General features: G+C 42.0%; 1 protein-coding gene across 1 annotated transcript in view; it reads left to right on the top strand.

The window, feature by feature from the left end:
- The first annotated feature begins 8,130 nt into the window (after positions 1–8,130).
- The window catches only part of LIN54 (lin-54 DREAM MuvB core complex component), a 51,914-nt gene continuing 34,427 nt past the window's right edge, over positions 8,131–25,617 (top strand). The window contains exons 1-3 of the mRNA XM_049790248.1: positions 8,131–8,845; positions 18,400–18,523; positions 24,792–24,934. Of these exons, the coding sequence (XP_049646205.1) occupies positions 8,162–8,845; positions 18,400–18,523; positions 24,792–24,934 (951 nt within the window). The 5' untranslated portion in view covers positions 8,131–8,161. The remainder of the gene's footprint in view (positions 8,846–18,399; positions 18,524–24,791; positions 24,935–25,617) is intronic.

Below are 25,617 nucleotides of genomic sequence, written 5' to 3'. Positions count from 1 at the left end.
TCCATCATTTTCCATATTTTCCATCATTAAAAACCAAACAAATAAAAAAAACTAAATAATTGGTTGTTTTAAAAAAAAACTAACTGGAAGGGGCCAGAGTAATAACACAATGTAGGTAGGGTGTTTGCCTTGCATGCAGCCAGCCCAGGTTCTATCCCTGGCATGGCATATGGTCCCTTGAGCTTGCCAGGAGTAATATCCGAAAACAGAGATAGGAGTAAACCTTAGCACCACCGATGTGGCCCATAACCCACCTCCTCCAAAAAAAAAAACTAACTGGAAAGGAGTTTCTGTTTGTTGTCTGTCTCTTGCCATGATAGGAATTTATTATAAGTGATAAATTCTCTGAGCATTATATAAATGTCTTTCTCAAACAGACAAGCCAAATTTATCTTTCAAAGTCCAACATAAATAATGCTCAGGTTAAAGTGTCACTCTTTCTCCATGACTATTTTATTCACTTTGTATTTGGGGTGTGGGTCACACCTGGCAGCACTCAGGAGTTATTGCTGGCTCTGCACTCAGAAATAGCTCCTGGTAGGCACGGGGGACCATATGGGATACCGGGATTCGAACCACCTTCCGTCCTGGATCAGCTGTGTGCAAGGCAAATGCCCCACCGCTGTGCTATCTCTCCGGCCCACTTTGTAGGTTTTTATTGAGAGATTTACTTGCCAGCTCTGCTCCAGGTGCCAGGAATAGGCAGTAAAGACCGACAGGGCCTGCAGCCTGCATTGCAAAGGAACTAGTGAGGGAGAGTCAAACTGTAAACAAGTGCACTCTCTGGTGGTGGCAGATGCCATGATGGGAAGCCCAGGACAGTAGTAAGGAGAGTGGGCCCCCTTAGATTTAGATGTGAATGCAGTACAGTGGAATCACATATAAACAAATGGAACTTTAATCATACTCAAGCTATATTTGTACTATATACTCTTAGAACTTCTTTCAAGAGCAGAGATTATGAAGGTAGGGGTAATACCTGTATGTTCTGTGTTCTGATTTATTTATTTATTTATTTATTTGGTTTTTGGGTCGTACCCAGCAACACTCAGGGGTTACTCCTGATTCTATGCTCAGAAATTGCTCCTGGCAGGCTTGGGGGGACCATATGGCATGCCGGGATTCGAACCACCGACCTTCTGCACACAGGGCAAACACCTTACCTCCATGCTATCTCTTCCCCTGCCCCCCCCCCCCGTGTTCTTTTTCTACATACCTTGAACCTCTCATACAAATGAGGTAAATTAAGCCCTGTTGGTTTTCCGTGGAGGGGTCCCTCACAGGACGATGACATTGCCTGTGTTAACACATATCTTTTATTCCTAAGAGATAAAATTAGAATGATGATTCATATTACAAAATGGCCAAACCTTTTCCTGCCATGCCCACAAGCTCCTTTTGAGAATTTCTTTGAGCAGAGGCCACTGTGTCCTGTATGTGACCCTGATTGAAATAGATACAGATGTCTAATCAGAAAGACGTTACCTTAGTTGGCTCCTTGGTTTGTGAGGTGTGCTGGCTCCAGAGCTCTGCACCACCTCCCACCCCAGAGAGATTAGCCAAATTAATCACACCTCTCTTGTTAGATGCTTGAATTTTACTTCTAGATAAAAGGAAGAGAGCTAGTCTGTTAGACCTCCCGGTCTGTTGGATTACAAATGAAAAGACCAAATGTAATAACAGTCTCAAAGTATAGGAAGCAAAGATCTCATAAGAGAAGTTACAGATAGGGCCAGAGAGATAGGGTTAGGGGGTTAAGTTACAGAATCAGTAGTACTACTGAGTAGTGAATGGACCAAAACAAACAAGCCACTAGAGTTAATCATTGAGTGTAGCAAGGTTTTACAAAATATGAAAATTTATGTTTTTGATGAGAAGGATCTCCTAGTGGTATTCAGGAGTGCCAGGGCCCCTCAGATAATTTGTGGCCAGCCAAGGTTCTGAACAGGGCCTGATACATGGTGCTGAGGTCAGATAGGCCTTGTGATTCCAGGGGTTACTCAGCCACTCTGACAGTCTGGGAGCATTTAGCCTGTCAACGCTTCGATCAAATGGGTTGGCAATGTGCAAAGCATGAGCCTTAACCAATCTGATGCCACTTTGGCCCCTGTTTTATTGCTATTTATTTATTTGGTTTTTGGGTCACACCTTGCAGCGCTCAGGAGTTACTCCTGGCTCTAGGCTCAGAAATCGCTCCTGGCAGGCTCGGGGGACCATATGGGATGCCGGGATTTGAACCACCGTCCTATCTCTCTGGCCCAGTTTGCTTTTTATTTTTTGATATTAAATATTTTGGGGCTTTTTTTGCCACACCTTGCGGTGCTCAGAGCTTACGTCTGCCTTTGTGCTCAGAGATAACCACTGGCAGGTCCTTTGCAATCCTCTTTCCCAGGGTAGTTCTTTAGAGTACAGCTCTGAGTAATAGGGATGTGCACTCTGGTTTTAACATGTACACATTTACTTATTGTCTCCTATAATATAGATAATATCACCCTCTGTACAAAAGGTAGGTGTGCAGCAGCCCATAATAAATGGATTTATTGGGGCCGGGAAGGTGGCGCTAGAGGTAAGGTGTCTGCCTTGCAAGTGCTAGCATAGGACGGACCACCGTGGTTCGATCCCCTGGCATCCCATATGGTCTCCCCAAGCCAGGGGCGATTTCTGAGCACATAGCCAGGAGTAACCCCTGAGCGTCAAATGAGTGTGGCCCCCCCCCAAAAAAAAACAAAAAAAATGGATTTATTAATGGTTTATTATTAATTAGGGTTTATTAATCCTAAGCTCAGGGTTTCTCTGTGGTGAGTCTAGCCCCCAGCCTACACAGCATCTGCCCTTCTTCCTCCCTTGGAGATGATCTGCAGGGGGTGGATGGGAGGCAGGAGAACTGAGAGCCACATGATGTTCATATTCCTTGAGGAATATCTTTTTCGTTTGTTTTTGGGCCACACCCAGTGACGCTCGGGTTACTCCTGGCTCTGTGCTCAGAAATCGCTCCTGGCTTGGGGGACCATATGGGACACCGGGGATCGAACCCAGGTCAGTCCTAGGCTAGCACACGCACGGCAGACACCTTATGCCCTGTGCTACAACTCTGGCCCCCTTGAGGAATATCTTGATTGGGGCTACAGTGTTAATCACCAGTATCCATAAAACAGCACAGCCTACTTGTTAGGTCACCTAGGGCCTAACATCTCGGGCCCTATATACTTTGCTACAGTTTTGACCACCAGGCTGTATGAATTCTGACAGTCAGGATATAGTGAAGAGGAAGGATGTGGACCTTGCCAGCTGCTTTGGGGATAAGACAGGACTCCCTGTCATGTGGTCACAGAAGCTGTCATCCATACTGTGAGTGGGTTAGGGTGCGCAGAGGCCTCCAGCATCCTGCCTCCTAATGTGTAGGTCTGGTCTGTGAGGCAGCCAGAGAGTGCTCTGGTGGTGGGGTGCTGAAAAGTATTGTGTCATAGCTGCTGAGTCAGGGAGTCCCCAGAGCTGGGGAAATGGTTTCAGAGATGAGGGTAAAGAACATTGAGTGGGCTGAGAAGTTGGACATTTGTTGAGCGTGGGTGCCTAGAAGTAGTAACTGCACTAGTGAGCCAAACTCTCCATCCCTGGCCTGAGTTCTTCCTCATAAGCCTTAGCCTAAGATATTTAGGAGAAAGATGAGTGGAAGAGGGTGGGCTGAGGGTATTCTCCTTATGGGGGATCAAAGGGCATACCCATAAGTATAAAAATATTTGGGGAACTTAGGACCAAGATTTTGTGGATCTTTTGGAGATTGGAGTCTAGTTCATCATTGTGCCATGATCCAGGACAGATGGGATGCTCCAGTTTTAACTACTGGAGCATGGACAAGATTTACCGTATTTTCCAGCGTATAAGATGACTGGGCGTATAAGACGACCCCCTAATTTTGCAGTTAAAACATAGGTTTAGGCCTATATTCGCTGTATCAGACAGAACATTCCTGTGCTGCAACTGTATGTACCACAGTGAGCCGATCACAACAAGCAAAGATTCAAAGGTTATACTGTAATGGACTTCCTCTCTGACTCTGGCCAATCTGAGCAGGCTTTTGACAGTGTAGATTTGGGTCCAGAACACTGTATAATTTGCATGCATAAAAAAGCCTGCTTGGATTGGCTGAGTTAGAGAGGCGGTCCAAGCAGCCTTGCAGTGATTGGTGCAGGGTCGAGTTGGAAAATTTGTTTTGTGGCAATATTCAGACAATTTTTGTTTAGCTGCATATTGAAACATTTTTCGGGATATACTCGGTGTATAAGACGACCCCCGATTTTTTGGTTGACTTTTTTGTTTGTTTCAAAAGTCGTCTTACACGCCGGAAAATACGGTATTTATGCTAGGGAATAGGTGACTCTGTGGGATGAGTGCTACTGGACCTTCTGTAACAACAGGTGTAGTTTGGTGGAAAGGATATTTTCACTGTAAGAGTTTGTAAGTGCTCACTGGATTCTCCTGATGAGGAAGAGCCACATGGAAAGAAGAGCTAATCCTTTGAGGCCCCTAAACCCTAGGGACTCTAAAATTCTAAATCTACAAGTTACTGGCTGATGATTTTACCCTGCTTATATAAAAAACTCAACTCATTAAGAAGATTGTCCCAAACTGGAGACAGTGCAAGTGTCCATCTACTAAGTGAATGGATAAAGAAAGTGTGGTAGATTTGTACAGTGGAATATTACTCAGGAGTGAAAGGAAGAACAGTACTATTGAGTGCAAAATTAAAGACAAAGGGGGGTGGAGTGATGATCCGGAGACTAGGGCACTTGCCTTGCATGTGTCTGATCCAGGTGTGATCTCCATCATTGCATATGGTTGCTGAGCCGCACCAGAAGTGACTCCTGAGCACAGAGACAGGAGACCTGAACAGTGCTCAGTATGGTCCTAAAAACAGAACAAAACAACAACAAAAATGCTGAAGGAAAATTTTCTTACTGCAGATACTGTGGTATATGATTTGTATTCGGCTGACCCTGGTTTGATTTCTGGTTGGTTTGATTTTTTTTGGTGCCATAGTCTCCCAGCTTTGCCAGGTGCAGTCCTGGGGGCCTCTGAGCAGTACTGGGGTGGCCTGGGGAATTTCTTTTATTATTTTTTTTGTATTTTGGGCCACACCCAGTGACACGCAGGGGTTACTCCTGGCTACGCGCTCAGAAATCGCTCCTGGCTTGGGGGACCATATGAGATGCTAGCAATTGAACCGAGGTCTGTCCTGGATCAGTTGCATGAAAGGGAAACACCATACCTCTCTGCACTATTGCTCCGGCCCCTGCCTGGGGAATTTCTGGTTTCACAGGGCCCAAGTAGAATGCTCAGAACCTCCTGAGTACTATTTGCAGGATCTTACCCAAATTAAAAAAGAAAGTTAATGGTGCATATTACCTTATGTGTGCAATATTTTATGTGACATTCTAGAATGGGCTAAAATTATAAATTTGTTTTAGTGAAACATCACTCATACAAATGTAGAACAGATCATTGGTTCTGTAGGAGGGTTTTGAGGGAGGGAATTGATTATAAAAGGATATATTTACCCTCAATTTTGAAGTATCTATGGTAAAAATATAAGCAAGAACTTGTAATTTTGTTCATAACATTATGAACACAGAGCCAGGAATAGGCACTCTTGAGCACAGAGCCAGAGTAGGCCGTGGGGCATCCCTACCAATATTATTACTTTGTTATCATAAAAAGTAGCCTGAACTTGGGGCCGGGCGGTGGCGCTAAAGGTAAGGTGCCTGCCTTGCCAGCACTAGCCTAGGACGGACCGCGGTTCGATCCCCCAGTGTCCCATATGGTTCCCCCAAGCCAGGAGCGACTTCTGAGCGCATAGCCAGGAGTAACCCCTAAGCTTACGGGTGTGGCCCAAAAACAAAAACAAAAACAAAAACAAAAAAGTAGCCTGAACTTAAGATCTCGGTCACCAGTTATCTGCTGGTAGTAGTTATATGCCTTTGGGAAATTTTGTTTGTTTGTTTGTTTGTTTTTTTGTTTTTTGGGTCACACTCAGCAGCGCTCAGGGGTTACTCCTGGCTCTATGCTCAGAAATCACTCCTGGCAGGCTCGGGAGACCATATGGGATGCCGGGATTCGAACCACCGTCCTTCTGCATGAAAGGCAAACGCCTTACCTCCATGCTATCTCTCCATTTTATTTTATTTTATTTTATTTTACTTTATTTTATTTTTTTCGGGGAAATTATTTAACCTTTCTAAATTTCCTCACTTGCAAAGTGAGCCTGATAGTGATCCCATCTTGCACTTGTCAGGATAAATTATGTCATCATGCATAAACCAAGCAGGAAATAATGATAAGGTTGGTAGTGTTGTGTCAGTGCTGATGTAATTTGTTTCTCGTGTCTGTCACTTTTTCTGGGGAGGCACTCACATCTGTGCTCAAGACTTTCTGCTCTGCACCCAGAGATCACTCCTAGTAGTGCATAGGAACTTACGGAGTACCAGGGATCAAACCTGGGTTGACCACCTTACCTTCTGTTATATCTCTCTGGCTCCATGTATGTTACACCTAACCTCAGAATGGGCATGGCATTTTTGTTTGTTTATCTATTTTTGGCTAGTCCTGACAGTGCCCAGAGCTTATTTCCAATTCTTTGGTCTGAGCTGGCTCCTTGGAGGTGTTTGGAGGACCATTTATAGTGCTGGGTATTGAACCTTGCTCAGCTGTGTACAAGGCAAATGCTTTACCTTCTATATTATGTCTCTAGCCTCTGCATTTTTATATTTAAGACAAAAAAGAAAAAGGGAATTGTTGATTAGGTTCCTATGAATTGAAATGTATTGCTCTGTAGTTTATCACACGTGGTACCCGACTTGGATATGTGAAGATAATGATACTGATTTCTTGGGAATTTTGCATGACTGGTTAAAATGCATTGTATTTCTGGTTTGTTCATATTTTGTTTTACTTATTTCCCTTTTTCTATTTATTAGGACTCACTGTTCACTTCTTTAATGGGTCCTTTCTTTTCTTTCTTTTTCTTTTTTACCATACCCTGATAGTGCTTAGGGCATACCTGGTACTATAATCAGGGATCACTTCCGATTTTTGTTTGGAGGGGGGGACTTTGGACCACACCCGGTTACTCCTGGCTATGTGCTCAGAAATCGCTCCTGGCACGGGGGACCATGTGGGACACCGGGGATTGAACCCAGGTCCATCCTGGGTCAGCCACATGCAAGACAAATGCCCTACCCTGTGCTATTGCTCTGGCCCCACTTATGATGGTTTTCAAGAGGCAATATGTGGTGCTGGGAATTAATCTAGGATCAGCTGAATGCAAGGTCAAGTGTTTTGTAGTATCTCTCTGCTCCACTCCTTTTTTGACTTTTTAAATGATAGAGAAGAATTCAAGAATTGTCTTTCTAAGGGAAAAATTTAAACCATGCGAGATAAGACATTTGATCTGCTATTGCTGAGATGGATTACTCTAGAAATGTATATTAATTTGAATATTTAGTGTAGTTTTTCTATTATTTTGTTTTGTGTTGGGCTATACCCACCAATGCTGGGGATTACTTCTGGCTCTTCACTCAGAATTACTCCTGGTGGTGTTTGGGGGACTATATGGGATGCCAGGATCGAACCCATGTCAGCTGCATGGAAGGCAAAGGCCCTCCTCACTGTCCTAACTCTCCAGCCCTACTGGTTTTCTAAATGGTCTTATATTAGTATTTTCCCATGGGAGATTTGGAGTACTTTTCAATATCTGTTAATATTTTAATCTTTATTGAATGTGAGTCAGCAGTTTTTCAAATGTCAGTGGGAAATAAAGAAGTTTTGCGACATCAAAGATGAAAATCTTTTATGAGTGAGCGTTAGAGAGGAGCTTCCTATAATTATATCTTAATTTTGACCGAAAGCAATATGCTTTTGGATTGAGACACAGCGAGTGAGAATGTTTGCTTCCTTTGTGTCCTGCATTTCCCTTACGTGTAGGTTGAGCATGTTCAGATAGCTTGATTTAAATCAGTTTTAGTAATATTATTTGTGTTCACAAGTTATTTTCTCATTTGCATTTTTCTTGAGTAATTCTCTTCTCAGATCACTTCGAAGCATAGTAACTTCTTCATTTTCAACTTTTATTGCAGTGCCTGATCCACTTTCTAGCAGGAGTACGATCATGGAGGTGGTGCCGGCTGAGGTGAATAGTTTGCTTCCAGAGGAGATAATGGACACTGGTATAACTTTAGTGGAGGAGGATAGTATTGAGGCTGTTATTGTTTCATCCCCAATCCCCATGGAGACAGAACTGGAAGAAATTGTCAACATAAATTCAACCGGTGACTCTACAGCCACGTCCATTTCCACGGAACCAATTACAGTGTACAGTAACCACTCTAACCAAGTTGCTGTGAACACCACAATCACTAAAGCAGATTCTAATACCACAGTGAAACCAGCTTTTCCAAGTGGCCTTCAGAAACTGGGTGCTCAGACTCCTGTGACGATATCTGCCAATCAGATTATTTTAAACAAAGTATCACAGACATCTGATCTTAAACTTGGCAATCAAACCCTTAAGCCAGATGGACAGAAGTTAATTTTAACAACTTTGGGCAAGTCTGGTTCACCCATCGTTTTAACACTACCCCATAGCCAACTTCCCCAGGCTCAGAAAGTGACAACTCAGGCCCAGTCAGGAGATGCTAAGATCCCACCGCAGCAAATTAAAGTAGTTACCATTGGAGGGAGGCCAGAGGTGAAACCTGTCATTGGTGTCTCAGCATTGACCCCAGGAAATCAACTGATTAATACTACAACTCAGCCCTCTGTGTTACAGACCCAACAGTTAAAAACAGTACAGGTAAAAAAATAAAATCCAAGGGGGCTATTCATTTAAAAATGCATGTGAAAAGTTCAATGAATTCATAGCTGTTTCTAGGATGATTAAATGCATAGTGGTTACTGACTTCTTTTGAATGTTGTTTTCAGTAATTGTCTTTTTGTTGCTGGGGTTGGGACTAAGGTTTGCTCTGTTGAAATGCTTTTGAATGTTTTTGTCAGACAACTTAATTTTGGTTAAATTCCAAATCATTGTATGTATATTTTCATTGATTTTAAAATGTATCTCATTCTTCGTAGTAGTTTGATTAGAGGAGTTATCTGGTTAAGGATGTCAGCTGTTGTTGGGCTGTCTGTAGGTCACTGAGATACCATTTATTGCTAGTTAATAGGTGATCAAAGCTAAGGAAACTTGCTGCTCTGAGAAACCTTTGGTGTCAGCAGCATCGCATATTATTCAGTGTGCCATCTCTTGGTGTTTCCTGTACATTGCCGTCCTTCATGTTTGCAAAATAGAAAATGTCGTGTCTTGATTGAAGGAAACATTTTAGAGATGGGCCAACTGGATTCAAGTCACCTCCTTGCCATCCTCCTAGTCCAGGAATTTAGATAGATTACTTTTTTAGTTTTTTGGGTTTTGGGCCACACCTGATGATGCTCAGGGATTATTCCTGGCTATGCACTCAGAAATCGCTCCTGTCTTGGGGGATGATATGGGACGCCAGGGAATTGAACCGTGATCCACCCTAGGTTAGCGCGTGCAAGGCAGACATCCTACTACTTGCGCCACTGCTCAAGCCCCTAGATAGGTTACTTTGACTTTCTCTGCATTTTTGGTAGTGATGCCTATTTGATCACAAAGAAGCAGAGGAAAAGATAGTACTTGTGCAAGCTGGGATGTATCCCAATGGTAGAGCATATGCCTTGCATGTGTAAAGTTATGGATTTTGATATTTATATCCAGAACTATATATTTCTTTTTTTTTTTTTTTTTGGTTTTTGGTTTTTGGGCCACACCCGGTGACGCTCAGGGGTTATTCCTGGCTATGTGCTCAGAAGTCGCTCCTGGCTTGGGGGACCATATGGGACACCGGGGGATCGAACCGCGGTCCGTCCTAGGCTAGCGCAGGCAAGGCAGGCACCTTACCTCTAGCGCCACCGGCCGGCCCCCAGAACTATATATTTCATGATCCCCCTACCAAGTGCTACCAGGTATGATCCTAAGAACTAAGAGTATTCTGAACACTTGGCCTGAACACATGACAGGGGAAAAAAGTACTTGATATAGTTCTCAACAACTTCTAAATATCCCAGGAGCCTGAGAGCTAGTACAGCCTTGCATGTTGCTGACTAGTTTGATCTCCAGCATCTTATGGTCCCTGAGCACTGCTGCACTGCTGAGGGCAACCCCAGAGAGGAGAGTATCCCTGGGTGTGGCCTGTTGGATCCACTACCCCGTGATACCTATAAGGTTAGCAGGTAACTATAATAGAAAGTTACCAGAACATAATTCAAAAGGATCCCAGGTTTTCAGGCCCAGATTAGCCTTTTTAGGTTACCTCTGCTCCTTTCTGGGGCATATAGGGACCACAATGACAATGTTCAAGAGTTATTCCTGGAGCTGGAGAGATAGCATGGAGGTAAGGCCTTTGCTTTACATGCTGAAAGACTGTGGTTCGAATTCCGGAATCCCATTTGGTCCCCTGTGTTTGACAGAGGCGATTTCTGAGCATAGAGCCAGGAGTAACCCCTGAGCACTACGGGTATGACCCAAAAACCAAAAAAAAAAAGGAGTTACTCCTGGCTCTGCACTCACTAAACACTCCTGGTGGTCTAGAGGAATGATATGGAAATCTAGGAATCAAACCCAGTTGGTTCTATTGCTCTGACCCTCCAAAAAGATCTTTGATTGCATGTGGTTGATCCTGGGTTCAACCCTGGTGCTGTATATAATACCATAGTATCTTTTTGGTTTTTGTTCTTGGGCCACACCTGGAGGCCCTCAGGGGTTACTCCTGGCAACTTGGGGGACCATATGAGCTGCTGGCCTTCGAACCCCGGTTGGCTGCATACAAGGCAAATGCCCTACCCAATGTGCTATCACTCTGGCCCCTCCCTTAGCATCTTTAGGAACAATTCCTGAGCACTGCTGATTGGTTTTAAAAAGTTTTTTTTTTTTTTTTTTTTTTGGTTTTTGGGCCACACCCGGTGACACTCAGGGGTTACTCCTGGCTATGCGCTCAGAAGTTGTTCCTGGCTTGGGGGACCATATGGGACACCAGGGATCGAACCGCGATCCGTCCAAGGCTACCGCAGGCAAGGCAGGCGCACCTTACCTTTAGCGCCACCGCCCGGCCCCTAAAAAGTCCTTTTTTAAAAAAAGCTGTGCTAGGTGTTAGCAAAGGTAGAAAGGTTTAGGAGATCTGTTTACTCTCAGTTGAAATGGTAGTTTGGTTGGTATTTGGTTGACAAAGTTATTAGAAATTTGTCAAAAAAAAAAAAAAGAGGGGGCCGGAGAGATAGCATGGAGGTAAGGCGTTTGCCTTTCATGCAGGAGGTCATCGGTTCGAATCCCGGCACCCCATATGGTCCCCCGTGCCTGCCAGGAGCAATTTCTGAGCCTGGAGCCAGGAAAAACCCCTGAGCACTGCCGGGTGTGACCCAAAAAATCCAAAAAAAAAAAAAAAAAAAAAAAAAAAAAAGAAATTTGTTATTCTTTTTCTTTGTTTTTTTTTTTTTGGGGGGGGGGTCCACACTGGTAGCGTTCAGGGGTTACCCCTATCTCTATGCTCAGAAATTGCTCCTGGCAGGCTCTGGACCATATGGGATGTGGGAATTCGAACCACTGTCTTTCTGCATGCCAGGCAAATGCTTTCCCTCCATGCTATCTTTTTGGCCCCATGTCATTCTTTTTTTTTAATTTAGGAATTTTGTGAAAACTTTATAATTTACTTTTGCCCTTTTTTGCTGTTCTTAAACATAGGCTCCTCCCCCCCTTGTTGACTTTGCTTTACTTCTTTTGATTTTGTTATATTGTGTGGGGGGAGAGATCTCACACCTGGCAGTGCTCAGGGCTTGCTCTTGATTCTACCCTCAGGGATCACTTCTGGGGAGCAGGCTTGGGGAACCATCAGGGATGCTGGATATTTGAACCCTAGTTAAGAAATTCCCTACTCACTGTACAATTGCTTCAGCACTTCTCTGGACAACTATCTCTTGAATGAAAGAGCTTATCACCATTAAGCATCTTGTCCTTAGCTTTTGTTTGTTTTTGTGTTTTGGGCCATATCCAGTGGTACTCAGAGCTTAATATATTGGCTGTGCTCAGGGATTACTCCTAGGGCTCCTGAGGAGGGCCATTTTGGAGGTCTGGGCAGCAAACTTTGATCAGCTATGTGCAAATCAAGTACCTTACCTGATATACTGTTTCTCTAGCCTGACTGACTTATTTTTAGATCAAGTGTTTTGTTTTGTTTTGGGGCCACCCCTCATGGTGCTGAGGAATTTCTCCTGGCTCTATGCTTAGAAATCACTCCTGGCAGGTTTGGGGGTCCATATGGGATGGATGCTGGGAATTGAACTGTTGTCCTAGTCTCCGGATCATCACTCCATCCCTCTTTTTGTCTTTAATTTTGCACTCAATAGTACTGTTCTTCCTTTCACTCCTGAGTAATATTCCACTGTACAAATCTACCACCCCTATTTTTAGGTCAGTTTTAAAACTTGTTTTGATTGGTTTCCTATACTTTCTTTGACTTTATATAAAGTATTAAATAAATAATTTCATTAATTTTTTTCAGTGACCAGTTTATCCACTAGTTTTCTACTATCTTAAGTACTGACAATATGAATGAAGGATGGGGTCTATGTCTTTTTGTTTATTTTTTGGGGGAACAGTGGGCTGGCACACCTGTCTGTGCTCAGTGTTTACTCCTGGCTCTGCTATCAGAGATCATTTCTTGGGGGGCTTGGGGGAGGGGACCATATTATGTGGGATCTGGTCTAGTAGCATACTATGCCAGTGCCCTACCCACTGTACTAGCTCTCTGGCTCCATGGGCTCTAAATCTTACCACTCTTTTTTCTTGTTGGTGGGCTTTTACCCCTCTTAGGTATTACCCAAAGGTACTCAAAGCTTACTCTTAGATCTTGCTCAGAGGGTGGTACTGGGGATTGAACTGAGGTTAGCTATGTGTGAAGCAAGTTCGCTAACTCCTATACTATTGTCCTCTTGTCACATATTTAAAAGCTGGTTCTACTAATTTAAAAAATAAGTACATTCAAAAACTTCTTAGTTTGCATACTTATTTCACTTTTCTGATTAATTTTAACCAACTCATATTTTTTTTTGTTTTTGTTTTTTGGGCCACACTCGGTGACATTCAGGGGTTACTCTTGGCTATATGCTCAGAAATCTCTCCTGGCTTAGGGGGCCATATGGGATGCCAGGGATCTAACCGAGGTCCATCCTGGTTCAGGTGCGCTGCAAGGCAAATGCCCTACCACTGCGTTAATGCTCCGACCCCCTCAACTCAGATCTTTACAACTCAAATATAACCTGCACATCTCTGAAGTACAGAGAAAACAGATCTGCATATCAGAGATTTCCTTTTTTTTTTTTTTTTTTTTTTTTTTTTGTGGTTTTTGGGTCACACCCGGCAGTGCTCAGGGGTTACTCCTGGCTTCATGCTCAGAAATTGCTCCTGGCAGGCACGGGGGACCATATGGGACACTGGGATTTGAACCAATGACCTTCTGCATGAAAGGCAAACGCCTTACCTCCATGCTATCTCTCCTGCCCCAGAGATTTCCTTTTTTAGCAGCAGGCTACTTGGTTCAGTATTAGACTGTACATAATTTCTAATTTATTTATTTATTTATTTATTTTTGAGTGGTCAGGCATTCCAAACTGTACTTGAGGCTTACTCCTGCCTCTGTGCTCACATATCGCTTTTGGTGAGCCTCAGGGGACCATATATATAGTCCCAGGGGTTGAGCCCAGATTGGTTGTGTGCAAGCACCCTTACCTATTGTACTGTCTCTTCAGCCCACTAGTATTTTTTATTTCTAGATAGTTTTTAGCATTGTCTTGAGTTTAATTAAAGTATTGAAACTGTTAGCACATCTAGTAAAGATAGTAGAAAGAGACTGAATCTGTAAAATGAAGGAAGAGGTGGTAGTTGAAATGAAAGGCAGTGACAAATAATAGTGCTTAATTATATATATATATATATATTTTTTTTTTTTTTTTGGTGTTTGGGGCCACACCCATTTGATGCTCAGGGGTTACTCCTGGCTAAGTGCTCAGAAATTGCCCCTGGCTTGGGAGGGACCATATGGGACGCTGGGGGATCCAACCATGGTCCTTCCTTGGCCAGCGCTTGCAAGACAAACACCTTACCTCTAGCACCACCTCACGGCCCCAATGCTTAATTATAAATAAATACTTTTCCATGTTTTTATATGTAAGAGTTATAATAGTACTTGGAATAATATAACTTTGTTGCTAATTCCTAGTTTTACACAACTCTGCTCCAGATTACCTGTGTTATGTAACTACATATTAGATTATCTTATTTGTTTGTAATTTCTTTTATGATTCATTTTTGTCTTGATCTGCTGATTTGATAAATTTGTATGGTCCTTTGTCAGGGCTGGAACAGTAATACTGTGGGGAGGGCATTTGTCTTGCATGTGGCCAGCCCAGGTTTGATCCCCAGAGACCGTAAGGTTCCCCAATACTGCCACGAGTAATACCTGAGCATTGCTGATTGTGGCCCAAAACAAACAAAGAAACAAACAAACAAAATCCTTTGGAGACAGAAGATGTGGTTCCACTGGTAGAGTACTGTCCTTGCATGTGAAACCTGGGTTCTGCTAGTGCCCTCCTTACCCCCCAACAACACCTGGTGTGATCTCTCAGTTTTATTTATTTATTTATTTATTTGGTTTGTTTTTGGGTTTTTGGGTCACACCTGGCAGTGCTCAGGGGTTACTCCTGGCTCTACGCTCCAGAAGTTGCTCTGGCAGGCTCAGGGGACCATATGGGATGCTGGGATTCGAACCACTGTCCTTCTGCATGCAAGGCAAATGCCTTACCTCCATGCTATCTCTCCGGTCCAGTTTTATTTATTTTTATTTATTTTTTGAGGTCTTTTAAACTTCTACTCTTTTATTTTGTTTGTTTTGTGGACCATACCTGCCCAGAGTTCCCTTTGACAGTGACTGGGTATGATGAGGTGCTGGAGATTATTAGGTCAGGTTGGTTTTAGGCAAGGCAAGTGCTTTAACCCCTGAATATTTTCTTTACCCCAAATAATGTTAAGAAATGATCCTTTATGCTTATTTTGTTTAACGAAGTAATCTGATTCTAGGACAGTTTGGAAGTTATAATTCAAAGATCTGGGTTCTTTAATGGAACTGGATGTCATTTTCAACAGTGCACTGCTAAATAAACATAATCATAAGGACAAGTTGAGAATGAACAACTTTGAATAATTCTTGTACTTTGGTTATATTGTTTACTCCCCTCTTCCGAATTGGAGAGGATTCTTATAGTTGTGATTGTAAAAAATAGGGGGAATGGGAAAATACTCCTAGCTTTTAACCTATAGAGCTAGGAATATTTATTGTTATATGTGGATTTCCATGACCAATGTCTTACCTCTTGAGTTTACTAAGTCAATACATAACATGAAATTTAGGCCTGTAAGTCCATTTGGGAAATATTTTTTTCCTTTGTGTTCTCTAAATCACATCAGTTTTCTAAAGTACAATAGAGATTTATTTGGGTATCCTAGAGTTTTATAAACTGGTTATTATTATTATTATTATTATTATTATTATTTTGGTTTTTGGGCCACACCCGGCCGTGCTCAGGGGTTACTCCTGGCTGTCTGCTCAGAAATAGCTCCTGGCAGGCACGGGGGACCATATGGGACACCGGGATTTGAACCAACGACCTTAGGTCCTGGATCAGCTGCTTGCAAGGCAAATACCACTGTGCTATCTCTCCGGGCCCTAAGCTGGTTATCTTTAATGTAATATAATATAATAAATCTTGGGTTTTTTTATGTGATTTGTATTTTATTTTCTCAGTAATATGTTCTGGGTGCAAGAAAGTAAATATATTTAATGTATTATATAGTTTGATTTGTAAGTTGAACACAAAATTGTTATTATCTAGTTCTGTGATCTGTAACAGCTTTTTGTATTTCTGTCATTCAAGTTGGTACTGTTCATGTTGAGAAATTATTTCCAGCAATAAATAGTACTTTTAGAACCTCATAAGAAAATATCTGACAAAAATTTTAATATATAATGTTCTTCCTGTTCTAAAAGACAATGATTTTTATCATAGCTAAATTTTTAAAGAAGCTATATCTTAGCCATTAATGTCGCTCAGTCATAGAGCCATAGGTCATAGGCGAGGCCCCAATCAGTATCTATCAGGGGTCCTCAAACTTTTTAAACAGGGGCAGTTCACAGCCCCTCAGACCTGTTAGAGGGCTGGACTATAGTTTTAAAAAAAAAATTAACAGTAGTGGCTCTTGAACCATAGTTTAAAGACCCTGCCAAGAATGAGAGGAGGAATTGAGAGACAGAAAGAAGAAGAGGAGTTGAGTCGGAGAGAGCAGCAAAAATCCCACACATGCGCATTGCTGGCCTGGGATGAGTGGGAGGCTAAGCACGACAGGCAGTGGTGGCAAAAACACCCAGTGAGCTGGATAAATGTCCTCTGCTGGTTGCAGGTGGCCCGTGGGCCATAGTTTGAGGACTCCTGATCTATATCTTCCAAATACTTGATAGTTTCCATATAAAATTAAAAACTTTGGTAATTATATCCTTGTGAGAATTTTAGCTCAGTGTGCCATATAATTTAAGATCAAAGAAAAATTGGCATCAGAGCCTTAAAATATAGGTATAGTAGGTAGGGTGTTTGCCATGTATGCGGCAGACTCGCGTTCAATACCTGGCATCCTTTATAATCCTCCAAGCCCACCAGGAGTGATCACTGAACACAGAGCCAGGAGAAAGCCCTGACCACTTCAAGTGTGGCTTAAATATAAAAAATAAAACAAAACAAAAATGATCAGAGAGAGATGGTGCCCGAGTGATAGCACAGCAGTAGGGCATTTGCCTTGCACCGGGCTGACCCCAAATGGGCCCGGGTTCAATCCTTGGCATCCCATATGTCCCCCAAGCCTGCCAGAGTGATTTCTGAACACAGAGCTAGGAATAACCCCTGCCAGATGTGCCCCCTCTAAGAAAACCCCCCAAATTAGAGAATAATAAAATATACTTTCCCTTCAAAGAAATATTTTAGTAACGGGGCCGGAGAGATAGCATGGAGATATGGCATTTGCCTTGCATGCAGAAGGTCGGTGGTTGGAATTCCGGCATCCCATGTGGTCCCCCCCAAGCCTGCCAGAGCGATTTCTGAGCATAAAGCCAGGAGTAACCCCTGAGCGCTGCCGGGTGTGACCCAAAAACCAAAAAAGAAAAAAAAAGAAAAGAAAAGAAATATTTTAGTAACAGTTTTTTTTTTTTACTAAATAATGGTTTAGGGCCTGGAGAGATAGCACAGCGGTGTTTGACTTGCAAGCAGCCGATCCAGGACCAAAGGTGGTTGGTTCGAATCCCGGTGTCCCATATGGTCCCCCATGCCTGCCAGGAGCTATTTCTGAGCAGACAGCCAGGAGTAACCCCTGAGCACCACCAGGTGTGGCCCAAAAACAAAAATAATAATAATAATAATAATGGTTTAGTCTTTGTTTTTATTCATTTGTTAATTATGTTTGGAGACCACACTCAGCTATGCTCAGGGCTTACTTGGCTCTAAGTTCAGGAATAACGCCTGAAAAGCTTAGAAATCCCCTCCCCACCCCAAATGGGGCCAGTGATAGCACAGCAATAGGGTGTTTGCCTTGCACAGGGATGACCCGGAAAGAACCTGGGTAGAGTATGTGGGATGCAAAGCATTGACCCCTGGGTGGCTTATGCAAAGCAAGTATATTACTTCTCTGGCCCTATAGTCTGTGCTTTTAGAGTTATCTTTGTTTGGCCATACTTGTCTCTGTATCCTAGGATGTTGACTTGTTCAACTCTTTATTTCTAATGTTTAAGATCTAATCATTGTAATGGTTTTATATAATAAAATAACAATGGTTTTTATTATATTTGTTAATGTTTTGCTCCTAGGAGAAAAATGTAGTTTTATTTACAGGTGACTTCATCATTTGCAGTATGCTGTCTCAATTTACTCTATCATTTTTTTTTATTATTGAAGATTTACTATTTTGAAAAACTTTGCTGTGCCATTGTATTTTTAAATGGAAATGTTTATTATTAAATAATCATAACTATTACATTAATAATGAGGCTGATAATGATTGATGAGTGGTAGCATTTTGAATGAATGTGTTAGCATTAATCTTAAATCTACTTTGTTACTTCGATCTGTTTTGTCGAATGAGCTGATTTCACACATTCTTCTGTATGTCAACCTTTTGTCTGCTTTGAATCGAGTAGGTATTTTAAGGAACAGATGGTCTTCACAGTTATTTATATATTGCAGATTGCTAAGAAGCCTCGAACACCAACGTCTGGGCCAGTGATCACGAAGCTGATCTTTGCAAAACCAATTACTAGTAAAGCAGTTACAGGACAGACAACTCAAGTGTCACCACCAGTCATTGCAGGTTATATTTCTTTATAGTTAATTAAGCTGTCTATTAACCTTCAGCTAGGTTCTTAACAGTCTTTTCTGCCACCTTGAAATGTTGTAGTGCAAATGTTGTAGAACTTTCATTATCAGCTGAACTTGTTAATAAGAAATGTTACATTTATTAAGTGGTTGCCTTAAACAAAAAGCATTCTCAAAATCTTTTAATCTCCTTAGTTGTTTTTTTTTTAACCAAGAACATGGCAAAAGGGGCCGGTGAGGTGGCGCTAGAGGTAAGGTGTCTGCCTTGCAAGCACTAGCCAAGGAAAGACCGCAGTTCGATCCCCAGGCGTCCTCCATGGTCCCCCCAAGCCAGGGGCAATTCCTGAGCATTTAGCCAGCAGTAACCCCTGAGCATCAAATGGGTGTGGCCCGAAAAACCAAAAAAAAAAAAAAAAAGAAAAAGAATCAGAATGAACATAGCAAAAATCATAAACTCCAATAATACTGACTAATGTTTCTGTATGTTTACTGACTTGACAACCCAGTCTGAAGAGTTAGTTGCATTTCCATTTTTGCCAGTAACCTCCAGAGCCACCCAGTAGCCAGTGACTAGTCTGGGATTTGAGCTCTCGTGTTTAAAGTACTTGTGTTCAGTTTTAATAGGTTTACATAAATAGTCACAAGATTTGTTATTTTATGACTTTGGTGTGAATTTTTTGTTTGTTTTCTTTTTGGTTTTTGGATCAGACCCTGCAGCACTCAGGGGTTACTCCTGGCTCTACGCTCAGAAATTGCTCCTGGCAGGCTTGGGGGACCATATGGGATGCTGGGATTCGAACCAGGGTCCATCCTGTGTTGGCCGTATGCAAGGCAAATGCTCTACCACTGTGCTATTGCTCCGGCCCCTTGTTTGAATTTTTAATTTAAGTATTTTATTTATTTGTTTATTTATTTATTGGTTTTTTGGGTCACAAAAAACAGCGCTCAGGGGTTACTCCTGGCTCTATGCTCAGAAAGCGCTCCTGGCAGGCTCAGGGGACCATATAGGATGCCGGGATTTGAACCACCGTTCTTTTGCATGCAAGGCAAAAGCCTTACCTCCATGCTATCTCTCCGGCCCCAAATTTAAGTATTTTAATATGCTGCATATGCAGTTCTCTTTTGTCACCACAGTATTGATTACATGATAATATTTTAGTACATAGTATTTTATTTTATTTTATTTTTTGTTTTTTTTTGGGCCACTCCCGTTTGACGCTCAGGGGTTACTCCTGGCTACGTGCTCAGAAGTTGCTCCTGGCTTGGGGGACCATATGGGATGCCGGGGGATCGAACCGCGGTTTGTCCTACTCTAGCGCTTGCAAGGCAGACACCTTACCTCTAACGCCACCTTCCCGGCCCCAGTACATAGTATTTTAAATAGCATATAGTATTATATATGTGTACAAATATATAATAGAAAATAGTATATAGTATTTAAAATAGTATTTTAGCTTACTTTTTTTTTAATCCAGAAGACTTTATTTAGGGGAATTTACTTTAATACTTTTACCAGCAGATTCCTGAGTATGATTTAATTATATTTTATAGTGCACTTTAAATTTTGTCATCACCAATGACTGTAAACAAAGGAGAAATCTTGACATTTAGGAGTGTTTTATTCTTTATTTAATATAACTTGCTTTTGTATTTCCAGTCTGTCAGTTCTTTGACTTTGAAGTCCTTTAGCCTAGTGTCGGAGTGATAGCACAGTGGGTAGGGTGTCTGTCTTGCATGCGACTGACCTGGGTTCGATCCCCAGCATCCCATATGGTCCCCTGAGCACTGCCAGGAATGACCTCTGAGCATAGAGCCTGAATAACCCCTGAGCACAGCTGGGTGTGACCTAAAAAAAAAAAGAAATCCTTTAGCCTTTCTACTTTCTCATTCATAATAATGTCTCACACCTTCAACTGCTTTCTTTCTCTTTATGGGGTGCATCACTTATAATTACCATTCCTTTGCAAGCATCACTGCTTCTCTTTCTACATCTCCTTCCCCAATGGATTCGTTAATTCTTGTTCTCTTCTTCTTTGTGCTTGGCAAACAATTCAATACCCAGTAGTACTGGGGAAAAAAAATCATACAGCCACAGCGACAAGTTTTGGATTTAGAGTTTGAAGAAGTTAGAATCACATTTCTAGTTTTCATTCTGATAAATGCTAATGGAAACACCTCATGGTTAGATTTATTTTTGGTGGGGTCACACAGAGATACTTGGGTTATTTCTTGCTCTGCACTCAAGAACTAACTCCTAGCAGGCTCAGGACCATAGGGGATGATGGGATGTCAGATGTGTGTACAAAGCAAGTACCCTACGATCTGACCTATCTTTCTGAACCTCTAGACTAGAATGGATTAGAGACTTTTCAGATGCAGACTGCCTCTTCTAGAAAGTTTCTTTTTGAAGTTTTTATTCTTTTGGGGGTTGGTTTATTTTTTTGGGGGGGTGCTAATCTAAAATGTCTTAGTTTGGCGAAATCTAAACAAATTCACTGATTGCATAGTGTCTGTGAACAGTGTCTGAAGGAATTTATGGTTAACCACGTGCCTACCTCTTCTACACTGACTATATTATGACATTGGTAGGACTTTGGGTCATTTATAATTTGTTATATGCTAACCATAGCTCACTTCTTTTGGGGGGGCACACCAAGAGACGCTGAAGCTATACGTTCAGAAATCGTTCCTGGCTTGGGGACCATATGGGATGCCAGGGGATCAAACCACAGTCCATCCTAGATTTAGTGTGTAGCAAGGCAAATGCCCTACCACTTGTGCCACCCCTCTGATCCCCATAAATGTTATTTCTAAGATGTGAACCTGATTTTGTCACATTCTTGTTTAAAAAATTTTGTTTGTTTGTTTTCTTGGGCCACACCCAGCGGTGCTCAGGGGTTACTCCTGGCTATCTGCTCAGAAATAGCTCCTGGCAGGCACGGGGGACCATAGGGGATGCTGGGATTTGAACCAACCACCTTAGGTCCTGGATCGGCTGCTTGCATGGCAAACACCGCTGTGCTATCTCTCCGGCCCCTTAATAGATTATTTTAATTTAATCACTATGAGTTGCACAGTTAGAAGGTTGTTCATGGGGCTGGAGTGATGGCACAGCAGTAAGACAGTTTGCCTTGCATGCGACCGACCCGGGACGGACCTGGGTTCGATTTCCCACTTCCCACATGGTCCCCGACCCTGCCAGGAATAATTTCTGAGTGCAGAGCCAGGAGTAACCCCTGAGCACTGCTGGGTATGGCCCAACCCCCCCCCCCAAAGTTGTTCATGATTGAGTTTCAGTTATGTGTTTGAGTTTCAGTCATACCCACCAATCCCTTTACTAGTGCACATTTCCCAACAACAAAAATTTAGGATTTCTTACATGAACGTTTTCTGCCATGTATGCAATAACTAATATTTCTTTCTTTTATTTTTAAAGGCTTTTTTTTTTTCTTTTGGTTTCTGGGCAGTGCTCACAAAAGTACTCTTGGCTCTGTGCTCAGAAATCACTGCTGGTAGGCGTGGGGGACCATATAAGATCCCAGGAATCAACCCAGGTCTGTCCTGGGTCAGCTGCGTGCAAGGCAAATGCTCTATTCTATCTCTTTGACCCCAATAACTAATATTTCTAATAAATAAGAAGTTATAATAACACTATTTTAAGAAACACAAAAGAATATATTTTCTTTTTGTTGTTTTGTTTTTCGTCATACCTGGCAGCGCTCAGGGGTTATTCTTGGCTCTACACTCAGAAATCGCTCCTGGCAGGCTCAGGGGACCATATGGGATGCCAGGATTCGAACCACTGACCTTCTGCATGCAAGGCAAATGCCAACCTCCATGCTATCTCTCCAGCCCCAGAATATTATTTTCTTAACTAGTGATTATGCTTCTTCAGTCTTCATAGGTGTTTTGGAAATCAGTATTATGACTTGAGGTATGCCCAACACTTTCGGATGGGCTTAAAATAATTTGATGCGGGGTCAAAATTACAGTACATTGGTAAGGGCACTTGTCTTACATGGGGCTGACTTAGGTTCAATTCCCAGCACCCTGTTTGGTTGTTGGAGCCCCTCCAGAGTGATCCCTGAGAACAGAGCCACGAGCACTACCAGGTGGGAAAAACCAAACCAAAAAGAAAAAGAACTTTGGGGCCCGGAGAGACAGCACAGCAGCGTTTGCCTTGCAAGCAGCCGATCCAGGACCTAAGGTGGTTGGTTCGAATCCCAGTGTCCCATATGGTCCCCCATGCCTGTCAGGAGCTATTTCTTTTTTTTTTTTTTTTTTTGTTTTTGGTTTTTGGGCCACACCCGGTAACGCTCAGGGGTTACTCCTGGCTATGTGCTCAGAAGTTGCTCCTGGCTTGGGGGACCATATGGAACACCGGGGGATCGAACCGCGGTCCGTCCAAGGCTAGCGCAGGCAAGGCACCTTACCTTTAGCGCGACCGGCCCCAGGAGCTATTTCTGAGCAGACAGCCAGGAGTTACCCCTGAGCACCGCCGGGTGTGGCCAAAAAAACCCAATAAATAAATAAATAAATAAATAAATAAATAAATAAATAAATAAAAAGAAAAAGAACTTTGATGAGAATTTTTTTAGTTCATATAGGATGTATTTATTTAAGGGCCAGAGTGAGAATATAGTGTGTATTTCTCCTGCTTTGCATGCACCTGTCCAGGGTTTTATGCCCTGCATCTCATATGGTTTCCAGGCACAGCAGGAATAAGTTCTGAGCACTGCTAGCTGTGTACCAAAAAAAGGAAAAAAAAAAAAAAAGATGTGTTTAATTATGATGGATAGCAGACATGTTATCTGCTTACCTATGATAGGAGACATGATATCTGCTTAATCTGTTCAGTTTTGATTGATAGCAGACATGATAAAAATGTGTCTATACCTTAATGCTATATTTCTGAAGTGAAAGGCTGGATTTAATTCTTAGTCCTAGATCAGTTTTATTCCTGTCAAGGCAAACCATCTGAATCATAAATCAAAGAGAACATATTTTTAAAATTCCTACTAGAAATATTAATTACCTCATGTCTGCATATCCATTGTGGATTAAAAGGAATCTTATCTCATCATCCTCAAGGACCAGACAGACAGCAGCGCACACACAGGCAGAAAGAGAAAGAGAGCTTTGGAAGATCTTGTATAGGAGTGAGTGTCCAAGCCTGTCTAGAGACATATCCTTCTCAACATGAATGGCATGAATGACTCTCAGACTAACTTAGCCATGGGAAAGAGGGGGGTGTACAAACTAGCTGAAGTGGGAGAGAATCGGGGTCCTTGATAAATGGAAATAATGGCTTGCTCACATTCTTCAAGCATTTAATGATGTGTCATATCTTTGTATCCCTCTTTGCCTAAATAAAAATGCACACTCTTACAACTCATTGTAATATAATTTCTAATTAATCTGAGCTATGTAGACACAGTTTTTAACATTTGTTCCAGAAGGTTATTTGTTGTCTTAAAGAAGCAAAAAATTGTCCAATAATTTTTAACAGTATTCTGGTTGAAAGTAGATGAATACAGTTTGTATTTTTGTTTTTTGTTTTGGTTTTTTTGGGAGGCCACACCCAGCCACGCCCAGGGATTACTCCTGGCTCTGCTCAGAAATTGCTCCTAGCAGGGACCATATGGGATGCCGGAATTCAAATCAACACCAGTCCTGGGTCAGCCGCTTGCAAGGCAAATGCTCTATCGCTGTGCTATCTTTCCAGCCCCAGATAATATAATTAAAAGCATTTTTATTTTTTCTTTTGGCAGCCTGAAATTAAACCCTGTTAAATCAGACAGCATTCAAGTTAATCCATAGCTAGCTGCTTTGTTAAAATATGGGTTTAATTGAGTTTTAAATTGAAACAGGTAGACAGTGCTAATATAAAAGAAAACAGATTGATCTGGATTCAAGTACTGACTTTTAGGAGTTATATTAGTATATTAAGCTTAGTTGTCCTAAGCCTATATTTTGGATAGATATGACTTAGTATTGATGAGGATGAATCAAGAGCTGAAGTGTTTTTGTGGACTTTATGTGAAGTACAGTTAAGATACTAATATTACTGAGGACTTTTTTTTTTTGCTTAGGTTCTCCATAGTTCGTTAGACATTCACACATTTGCATTCATATGTAATACATAAATTGACTTGAAATAGCAAATGGAATGCTATGTTCCTTATGGGTGAGAGATCTTCATCACTTTCATTCATAGATGAATATCTAAAAAGTCAAACTGATGTGCTGCCTCTCATTTGCAGGTAGGGTTCTTTCCCAGTCTACTCCCGGGACCCCATCCAAGACCATCACAATCTCTGAAAGCGGTGTTATCGGATCAACTTTAAATTCTACAACACAGACACCAAATAAAATAGCCATCTCACCTTTGAAATCACCAAATAAGGTAAAAAAAAATTAGCCACAGGTGCCAAGAATTGTGGTTAATGCCTTTATTTTCTTTTTCTTTTTTCTTTTTGTGGTTTTTGGGTCACACCCGGCAGTGCTCAGGGGTTACTCCTGGCTCCATGCTCAGAAATTGCTCCTGGCAGGCACGGGGGACCATATGGGATGCCGGGATTCAAACCGATGACCTTCTTCATGAAAGGCAAATGCCTTCCCTCCATGTTATCTCTCTGGTCCCTAATGCCTTTATTTTCATGCTAGTCATTTCAAATTTTAATGTATCCCGGGGCCGGCACAGTGGTGCTAGAGGTAGCCTTGCCAGCGCTAGCCTAGGACGGACCGCGGTTCCATCCCCTGGCGTCCCATATGGTCCCCCAAGCCAGGAGTGACCCCTGAGCATCACCGGGTATGGCCCAAAAACCAAAAAAATAAATAAATAAATAAAAAATTTTAACATATCCCAAAAAAAGAAATAAGGTGTCCAGTGAATACTACATATATTCTTCTGGGTTTATGAAGAACTAAGCCTTTGCCTAGTTACAATTCCTACAGTACTAAAAATTTCTATCTAGTGCTGGAAATCATATTTAAGGTTTTTTCTTTTTTTGTTTTATTTTTTGTTTTTATTTTTTGTTTTGGGTCACACCCAGCAGCGCTCAGGGGTCACTCCTGGCTCTATGCTCA

Source organism: Suncus etruscus, chromosome 16 (genome assembly GCF_024139225.1).
Source record: "Suncus etruscus isolate mSunEtr1 chromosome 16, mSunEtr1.pri.cur, whole genome shotgun sequence".
Taxonomy (NCBI): Eukaryota; Metazoa; Chordata; class Mammalia; order Eulipotyphla; family Soricidae; genus Suncus; species Suncus etruscus.
Note: the sequence above shows the minus strand (reverse complement) of the source record. Positions and strands in the feature narration are given on the sequence as shown.